Below are 10,780 nucleotides of genomic sequence, written 5' to 3' on the forward strand. Positions count from 1 at the left end.
TCGCGTAGAAAAATAACGTACACATTCTTATTCAATATAATTAATTTTCTTTTTCATGTATATATAGTACAAAAAAATTATTTCATGTGGAAAGAAGAATTTATATCGTGATTAATATTTATAAATCTCTTTTTATCGCGGCTCATATTCTCACACGTTACTTTTCACAAACATTCTCTTTTTTTACGAACACAGCATACCAACATCAAAACTAGCAGCCATCTTAAAACGAGCAGTTCGCATTTATAATCGTCTGATTTATTCGTACTCTCGATGCAGTTTAATTTATTCACTCGGGAAATACGTCTATCCTTTAGCGAGAATGGCATTCATTAAAATAATTATGATAAAATTCGTGCACCCCCCGTCTTAAACTTATGAATCTGAGTAGACTTTTTGAAAAGTTTTTAATATTATTCTTTAATATAATTCTAGTGATTATTTGATAAAATTTATTTTATACGAATATTTCATACGAAGAGAAATTTGAACGAATTGTAGAAAATTTCACGAGATAAATTATTCGTTTTGTTATTCGATTTTGAAAAAAAAAAACTTCTTTCTCCATATATCTATGTAATATTTGTATAAATTAATACTTCTTATTGATATTATTACGTGTTGATTGATGATCTTTGCACTTACTTTATAAAATCAATTATCTCTCTTTCAGCGTCGATGCCAGGGATCGAGATTTCGGCATCGCCGAACGATGGTCGGACGACACGGTGTTCTCGAATCGAGCTTACTTCATGCCGGACAAGAAACCGGCCGAACTCGGGGTGGACCACATAAGGGAGGAGGACGCGGGTATCTACAGGTGTCGCGTCGATTTCCAGATCGGGCAAACGAGAAACTCCAAAGTCAATTTAACGGTGATAGGTGAGTACTCTTCCCTTTCGTTGCGAGACGAAATTTTATCCACTCAAAATTTGATAAAGTTCATCAATATTATTTTTTATACATTCCTCGATATTTTCTACTATGAGAAAAATTGCGATTGATATTGAAACGACGAATAATTAATTTAAGAAAAGTAAAAAGAACGGATGTTTGAAAGTAGAAATCAATAGATTATCCATATTTGATAAAGTTCATCAATATTATTTTTGATACACTTGATATTTTTCTATAAGAAAAATTGCGATTGATATTGAAACGACGAATAATTAATTTAAGAAAAGTAAAAAGAACGGATGTTTGAAAGTAGAAATCAATAGATTATCCATATTTGATAAAGTTCATCAATATTATTTTTGATACACTTGATATTTTTCTATAAGAAAAATTGCGATTGATATTGAAACGACGAATAATTAATTTAAGAAAAGTAAAAAGAACGGATGTTTGAAAGTAGATATCAATAGATTATCAAAATTTGATAAAGTTCATTAATATTATTTTTGATACACTTGATATTTTCCTATGAGAAGAATTGCGATTGATATTGAAACGACGAATAATTAATTTAAGAAAAATAAAAAGAACGGATGTTTGAAAGTAGATATCAATAGATTATCAAAATTTGATAAAGTTCATCAATATTATTTTTGATACACTTGGTATTTTCCTATGAGAAAAATTGCAATTGATATTGAAACGACGAATAATTAATTTAAGAAAAGAATATTTGAAAATAGATATTAATAGATTATCACGCGAATATAGCTTAATTTTATCCGAATTAATTCAATTTCGATAAAAAGTAAGGGATAAAGATTCAATAGCGAAAGAATAAGAGAGCTTAATTCCCCTAAAAGATTCGCAAACCATATATGATCCACTTCGATATTTAAAATCCATTTCCAGCCAAAAAAAAGAAAACAAGAATTAAAAAGAAACGTAGGAATTGAAACATGGTAGAGCCCCAACATCTGTTTATTCACGCGAGCGTCCCTCGTTTGCAGAAACGCGAATGAATATTCGCCGACACATATTGTTTCCCAACGGCAAACAGAATTTCCTGTTTGCCGTATAGGCAATAAAAAGATTCGTCTGCTTTCATTCGAAATCGGGCGTGGAAAATCTACGGATAATCTGCGAGTATCTATCTAAAAAACATCTCTGGCAATCAAACGAACACGATCCAACATATTTTTAATACTTACTTTTCCATTGATATTAAACTTAATAAGTATTAAATGCAATGCTTAATTTAAATTATATTTCGAATATATTAGAGAAAAAATTAATTTTCACAATTCATTATATAATCTACTTGGATTCTGCACTTGAATTTCAGCGAATCTTATGCTTAAATTGCAAATAGATCTATAATAAACCTCTATTTTTTCTCTTTGCAATATTATAAAAATTATAAATAAAATCAAACTTTATTTCTTATTTTTCTTTAAAAAAAAAAAAAACCATTTCTTCCAAATTTCTCCGATTTAAACGTGGACCTGTCTAAAGGATTAAACTTCAAAGAGTTAAATATAATGTAAAAGAGCATAATGAACTCGTTAACTCTCCTCAAACCTGACTGCCTATAAATCCTGACTGCCATTTTTTCCAAACGTCTAAAAATTAAAGACATCGCAGACTCGACGTCCAGACAAGCTTTGCGCGTTTCCAGTTAAATTCTTTGGAGGGGAAATATAGGAAGGAAAATGGACGATGTATCTCGCTATCGCGGCCGCTTTTGCGCCACGAACCGAGCTTCTGTGCGTTTTTCGAGCGAGTTTCCGCGGGGCGCACGCGACGACACGAGAACGGAGGGAATATATCAAGATGAAAACTATGCCAGCCACCCTTGGACAATGGCGTGTCGCGCCACGTACTGGCATCCTCGAAGCGTTGCACAAGTTTTATCTGGGCGGAGGATCGCACAGGTTTTAACGCTCCTCTGCGAACGGTGCAATTTATGCGAGAGGAATTCGTCCCAGTGTCGTGGAACAACGCGCCACTTTTTCTGGAACCCGTTGTTCTCGCGATGGAGAGGGGGTTGGTGGAACCTTTGGCATTGAAAAGGAACGAGGGTTCAAGGTGATACGCTGTGAAACGAATTGTGAATCTGTGAATAAAAAAAAAGTTTTTGGTGGTGAGATTTTAGTGGAGAGTTAGATGGTGGATTTAAGAGTTAAGAAGTATTGATTATAAATGTCTGACAAATCTATTTTACTAATCAGAGTACACTTCAATCATATCAATTGTTATTCTTCATTCTCTTAATTCTTTGAAATCTTATAATATATAATAATTTGGTAAATATTTGCAGTCAATAATAAATGATTTAACTACGTATATATGATAAAAGTATATTATTACGTATTGCAGCAGAGATATGTATTGGAATTGTAATTATTTTTATATCTGATCAATACTTGAATGAAAGCGCGTATGCAAAAGAAATTTTATATTTTTTATTACATCATTGCATTTGAAGAAGAACAATTCGATTTTAGTATTCGAAGCAATTGCCGATGTGAAATCGACGAAAGATTATTCGTCCCTATTAAATCTTCAATTTTGCATGCGCATGTTGCGCATGATACGACGATATTATTTTACTCTCGATGCTTTATTAACGAATATCCATTTCAATCGGGGTCACGTTGCGTTTCGAATGAAATCGGTCAATAGAGAATCGAAATCGGACAATTAAAGCTTCCAATGCGTGGAAGAGATGATAATATTTATTTATGACGGTTTAGAATTTCACGCGCTAAAAAAAAAAAAATAGTGAAATACTATTCACGCTTCGTCGTTCGAATTAAACGATTTCCTGCGATTATCGAATAAAATTGGTATTCCGTACTCCGAAATCGAAAGGATGAAAAGAAATTATCCGACAGAATTTCGATTCTGAATAACAAATGTAACGAATAATCGAAATAATCCAAAAAAAAAAAAAATGGAATAATTAAAATCTGCAAGATGATACATCATATTCCGAAATATTTAATTAAAAAAACAAATAAAATAAAATAAAATTGAAAATATTCAAAAATCATAACTTTTCTACGACGAAACGATAAAATAAAAGGATCTCAAAATTATTGAGAAACGATTGAAAAACACGCAGGAAATCAAATCTCTGCGAAGAGTTTTTTTTCGAAAATATCGATCATTTATGGGATGATCAACGATCTTTGGCACGGATACGATGTCTCGTCGACTTTAACGAGCAACTTCTCCGTCGATTTCGATTTTCTCTCACCAAGCTTGGAGGAGATCCGCGTTGGAATATGGTTTCCGGGAATCTTCGTTTCCAACGAGTGCATCTCGTCGACCGTTCCGCTATACTCCGCTCCACGGATTTTTCCTTTGACTTTCATTTCCTGCGCCGCAACCGGATACGAAGGGAATCGAAGTGAAGAAGGGCAGAATATCACCGTGAGAGATCGATACCGTAAGCTCTGTACGTGACGTGATTCGCGTCTCTTTGCCATCAATGGCTTCCGATCGTTCCGAACGAGAGACTGTACGAGAATCGTTAACCCTTTTGCGACTATATTGTTTCAAATGGCGTGGCATAACGTGGAAATTCTTCGAATCGATCGTGGATCCAAAATGTACGTACTTCCTTTCGGAGAAAAAGACTTTCTTGGAAAAGTTTTATCTGGATCGGAATCTTAATTCGATATTATGATAATCCAATGTGTATTAATTTTTACTCAAAATTTAATTGTAAATAAGGAATGAAAAATGAAATTAAAAATCTCCTGAACTTGTAAAAGAACTAATTCAACTCAAAGTGAAATTACGATAAAAGCATACATCTTACCTCACATTGTAAATTAATTAATTAATAAATCATATTTTGAATCCACTAAAATCACTTCAGGATATAATATTGGAGATAAGATAAATCCATACTAATTTTTTATATATATATCCATTAACAAGGAAATAAAAAAAAAACGTTTCATTTAAGACAATAACAATGTACGATACAAAATAAATCATTTCGGGAGGAGGAACGAGCGACCCGGTAAAAATCGCCTTTATTCCCGAGTGCCTCTCCCAGTACATATCCCAGTGCATTCTTCTTCTTTTACGACCGTGGCACGTGTTTCATTCTGAAACCACGGTTCATCTCGAGCGAATAAAATTCTCAAGGAACGAAGGTACACCTGTACCTGTAAAAATCTCGCGACCGACCAAGAATATTTTGTCCGTTCCTCTCGAAACGATTTTCCTTCCTTCCTCGTCCATATGACAGGACATATCGCGAAACGAGAAGAGGAAATAACACTCGTGGCTGGGCTATCTCCTGGTGGCGCGGAATAAAAGTGGAAGGTCGAAGTTGGTAGAAGTGGGCATGAATAAGAACAGAAATGAAAAGGGGCAGCTGTTAAAAGGAAATGGTCGAGGGAGGGTAGGAGAGGGGCCGCTATCAACTAGAAACAGGAGGAGGGAAGAAAAAGAAGGGCGGACAAATGGGTCAAGAAGAGTATCAAAAGGGAGAGCGTGAGGGAGGAGGAGAAGGACCAATGAAAAATGGGAGGACACGAGAGAAGGGTGGATGGACGTTGAGAGAGAATGAATAAGAGAGAGAGAGGGGAACAAATAGGGCAAAACAATTGCCAAGAGGGGGGAAAGGTTAAGCGATGGAGGTGGGCGTGTTATAATGAAAACGACCGAGTAAAAGAAGGAGGGAAAAAAAAGAAAGAAAAATCCAATTAACAATCCCGTTCAAGAGTTATGGAGATGCCACCGGCCGAGAAATGTAGAACATTCGTTGCACGTTGCCGTTTTCCCTTCCTAACCCCCTCGAATTTTTCCCCTGGGATAATTAGCTCCCTCTCCTCCCCCTGCCAGCCATTTCGCGCCAGATCATCCTTGCTTCTGACCTCACTTTAACCAGAGTCGCTGGTGTTGGTAAATCTTTTTTTTTTTTTAGGACGAACGCCAATTAACGTGCTTCCCTTCTCTTTTTGTTCAAACCTGGCGCGTCTTTCTCTCTTTCTTCCTCGAATCGAGCAAGTTTGGCTTCCGTTTCCGGTACGTGTTCACCGCACGAACCGCGACATCGAACCGCGTTTCCGGTCGAAGATTTTTTCAGAAGAGACGCCTTTCCGTTAATGCGACGAACGAAGCGTGACCAATGCAATTTCCTACCTTCCTTCGTCCCTGAAAACGTCGTTCCACGTAAGTGGCGATAATTAAATTTCGTCCTCGACCTCGTCGAGGGTATTGGAGGCGATGAGGTGAAATTGAAATTTGACGGAGTGAAATTGAAAATGTTGGAGAAACGAAGGTGAAAGAGCGTGCGGAGGAGTACACGCGGATAACAAGTGTTTCTGAAGTAAATAAAAGAGGCTATAGGATTGGAAGAGGAACGACAGATATATATATATATATCTCGCGTCTTCTGATTAAGAGGTTAGTAGAAATGGAGAGAAGACAGCAATTCCAGCTCGAAAAAGAAAAATCGCGATTATCGATTCGCGAAAAGGCGCGTGTTGCGCGATATTCGGATGCGCCTCGATCCTAAATTAATTTTCCCAAGATTCCGATCGTTGTTTCTGACCTTTGTCAACGGGGTTAAGCCGGATAGAGGGTGCACCTTCCTTTGTGCACCTTTGAGACCCGAACTTGGCCGAACATTTCTCCGAAACTCCTCCTTTCGCGTGCTGCCCGCTTCTGTACAAGGCGCGCGCATCGCACGCTCCTTTGTGATGGGACCTTTGTTCAAATTCAAACGCCGACGTTGCACGATCCCAAGTTTCTAAAATTCGAGCGAAACAGTTGAGTGTCGGGTTGAGGAAGATCGTAGATCTTGGAGAAGATCGTGCCACAAGATTCGAAATTCGAACAAGGAATTTCTCTCGATCGAGGAAAAAATCGTCTTAACTTTCCATTGAGAATCGAACGATGGATGGGGAAAATGGACACGGGGAAAATGCGGCGGTGACGGGAAAGTAAGGTCTCCTCGGTTCGATACAAGGTCGCGTGTTAAACGAAGATACGGAGGAGGTGAGGAGAGGAGGAGATCCGGGTGGCAAAGAAACTTTTTATGAACGTAGCCGACGATTTTTAAACGAGTGGAAAAGAGTACGTAAGGCGAAGGATCCGGTTTCACGGAGCATGAATTTTTATTAAACTTTAAAGTTTCATAGTTTCACTGGCTATGCATAGGGGATGAAAAGGAATGGCGCGGGGAATCGTTTAAACGAGAACGATGAATATACATATACAGGCGACTGACGAATCGACGTTGGATCGTGTGTCTTCCTGTTTTACAATCTTTTTTATCGTATCTTAATAAATATTTATTCGCGTATCATTATGGAGTATCATACTCGATCGAGTTTCGATTACCATAAAGTTATGCGATATCTTATACAATTATATAATATCGATTTGTGTTTATTGTCTCATTATCGTACATCGCTTTTGAGATTTCGTTTCAATTATCATGTATCGCGATATTTTGAAATAGAAATTGTTAGAAATAATCTTACGAGATCCTTTTATCAATTAACACCCTTCACCTTGATGAACGTTCTATTTCGCAAGAACAAGAATCCATTCACGAAAAGAAGAAAGAAAGAAAAAAGAGATTGCATTGCACCGATATACGACTCCAACTCGACGAAATAAACCAACCAAAGGGATCCTTTATCAAACACAAACCTTCTTAGATTTCCTTTATCGTTATATTCTCGTGGAACAAAGAAGGGGCGTCCGACGAATACGGATAAGTTTCACGAATTTATCATCGAGCACGCGAATCGAATACCATACCGCGATCGTGATTTCTGTTGGGAATACCGCAGATATCGTTCCGACAATAATTTCTTCGCCGATTCGCCAAGATTGCTCGAGACCTTCTTCCTTTCCTGGTCACGATGGCGTTCCACGTTTCTTCAGGAACAGGGAGAGGGGAAGGGCGACGCTTCCGCTTTCCAAGCACTCGCAATAAGGCTCGACGTCGCGAGAAAACGCGAGTGAACGCGTTCGGTGGAAGCGGAGAGGAGTGGAGGAAGGTGGAAATGGAAGAAAAGAAAAGGCGACGGTATGGTTGGGCGCACGGGCACGAACGATTCTTTAAAGACGATCGGATCTTACTTTAATAGATTTCCGAGTTCCCGCGGTGAATTAAACTTATTTCTACTCCGAAGTTTCTACTCCGTTGACTCGGGCCAACGGGGAACAAAAAAAAAGAAAAAGGCCGGGCGACGTGCCGGCGGTCCGGGATTCTATAAAACCAAACCACCCCCAAACTTCGCTACAAGAGACGCCATTTGTCGCCTCCTCGAATCGTCACTTTCGTGAGAGAGAGAAGTGGTTTTCGCGCGAGTGCTGGAGATAAAGAATTTAGTCCTTGAATTAATCCTTTAACAGGATTTTTTTGAGAGTTTTACCGGTTTCTTTGACTTCGAAGGGAGGAAGAGTTATCGTGGAGGAATTTTGGAGAATCGAATTCGAATGAGCGGATGTTATAGATTTCGGAATGGCGAAAAATTTGTCGCCTCTTCGAATCGTCACTTTCGTAGAAAGAATCGAAGAGAAAAATGGAGTGGAGGAGATAAAGAATTTAGCCGTTGAACAGAATTTTTTTTATAATTTTATCGGTTTCTTTAATTTCGAAGGGAAGAGGAAGAATTATCTTCGAATCGTAGAAAGAAGTGGTTTTCGTGCTGGAGATAAAGAATTTAGTCCTTGAATTAATCCTTTAACAGAATTTTTTTATAATTTTATCGATTTCTTTGACTTCGAAAGAAAGAAGAATTATCGTGGAGGAATTTTGGAGATGTTGAATCGATGTCGGATCGAATTCGAACGAGCGGATGTTGTAGATTTCAGAGTGGCGAAAAATTTCATTAGGGGGTGAAATGATCGAGAAATCCTTGTTTTCTGTCCGAGTTGAATCGATGCTCGGGGGAGAGAGCGTTGATCGAGGAGGGGGAAGAAAAGAGATTGCCGAAGGAATTGGAGAAAAACCGAGAGGATATAAATGGAACAAATTGTGGAAGATTGTACTGTCAAACGAAGTTAACTCGAAACAAACGAGGATAAACTATTTACACTTATAAGATTCGTATGAAACGTCTATCTTGGAATTCAGGGCTCGAGAAAATATGGCTCGTTCGAATTACTTATTCGAAATAATCGTTCCAATAAAAGTTTCATCATTATTACCATTGAATTACAATATAGAATTGAATCCACTATAAACTTGAATGGATAAATGTATTTTTTTCAATCTCCTAATAATTAAAGAAAAAAGAAGAAACAATATCGAACTTCAAAAAAGAATAAAATTCTACCTACACGCCAGTATTTCAAAATTAAATTAATAAATTCAATTTTGGGCGCAAGATACATAAGAACTGCACGTTCAGCCACAATATCTCGCGAATAAAAGAGGAAAGGAAAGCGTTCCGCCTTTCGTCAAAGTTGCTGACTGCTACTGGATGGCTAGCCTCTTTCCACCCAGTTTCTTTAGAAACTCGCTAGAATTCAATATCGTTTTGGCTATCTAGGACTTTCGGAGCGCGAAAGTATACCGTGGTTAACGATAGAGGATCGTGCGAGAGAAAATGGAGCGGAAGAACGAAGCCAAAGGGAGAGAGAGGAGAGGCAGGAAATTCCTCTTTACGAATTTCGATGAAAAAAAAAAAAAAAAGAAAAAGAAAGGAAAGAAAAGTGAAACGCTATTTAACCAGACGCTGCTTAAATCTATCTCTTTTAGAGCTCTTGGGTCGAGAGAGAGAGAGAGAGAGCTCCTTTTGTCGGAATAAAAAATTCTATGGCGCGTATTATACGGCGCGAATGGAAAAATTGGATGGAAGGGGGATAAGGCGAGCGTTTTGGACAGTGAGACACCATTTATCTTTTCGAATGGGATCTTCTATTAGAGCTAACGAAAACACTTTGGGCGGATCTGTTTTTCCAACCATCGGCCACGTTGCATCCACCACTCTCGAGTAAGTTGAAATTTTCTCGAGAGTATTATTATACTCCGGGATAAGTTGAGAAATTTCGCCTAACGATCCGTCACGAACACGAATTGAATCTATCATAAGAGTTTCGCAGTTCCATAGTTTATCATAATGTTATAAAAACAAACTGTTAAAGACAAGTTATCCTGAATTGTGTACGCTTGGAATTGATGAATTTTGAATCATAATATATTTACTTATTTTTGTGGATCTTAATCAATAATATATAAATTTTTCTTCTAGATAAACTAAATTATTCGAAATTAACGAAAAAGAAAAAACTTAAAACAGATGAATTTCTCACATCTCGGATATCATCGATTTCCAAAGATTAATCACTCACCGACGATCGACAATCAGGAACGATCTTTCAAGAAATCATCTGTCGCGTAAATTCGATCGAAATGAAACGTTTCAAGCGCGGTCCACGGATGTCGAGAAACACCCCGAGGCCAGATGGGAAGAGGGGAAACAAAAATAGCTTTTACCGTCATCGGCCTCGAAATATCCAAAGGGATCCTCCTATCTCGTGTTGTTGATTTCCGGCGGAAATGTAAATTTCCCTCGATATTAACCCCGCTCGAATTTTCCATCAGTTCGATGCCCCGGGAATAGTAGGAGCGTCGCGACGTCCAGCGTCGTCTCGTAACCCTCGTGTTAGAAACAACGGAACCGCAGCTGCGTAAATCCTTTGGAAACCGTCCACCATCGAGGAGATCCTCGCTTTATTGGATGCTCCGGGTAAACCCTGGCAATTGACCGGAAGCGAGAGTCCAATCGAACGTGGCCGATCTTGAAGGTGAGCTTGATTACTGTGCTGTCCAATCGCCACTCTAGACCTTCTTTTTTTTTTCTTTTTTTTTTTTCTTTCTTTTTCCTTTATCGCC

General features: G+C 38.0%; 1 protein-coding gene across 1 annotated transcript in view; it reads left to right on the forward strand.

Annotated features, from left to right (window-relative positions):
• Window positions 1-10,780, forward strand: part of LOC102672573 (hemicentin-2-like) — a 248,770-nt gene that overhangs the window by 185,817 nt on the left and 52,173 nt on the right. The window contains 1 exon segment of the mRNA XM_031509648.1: window positions 674-882. Within this exon segment, the coding sequence (XP_031365508.1) occupies window positions 674-882 (209 nt within the window).

This window comes from Apis dorsata, unplaced genomic scaffold (genome assembly GCF_000469605.1).
Source record: "Apis dorsata unplaced genomic scaffold, Apis dorsata 1.3 scaffold_165, whole genome shotgun sequence".
NCBI classification, from domain to species: Eukaryota; Metazoa; Arthropoda; class Insecta; order Hymenoptera; family Apidae; genus Apis; species Apis dorsata.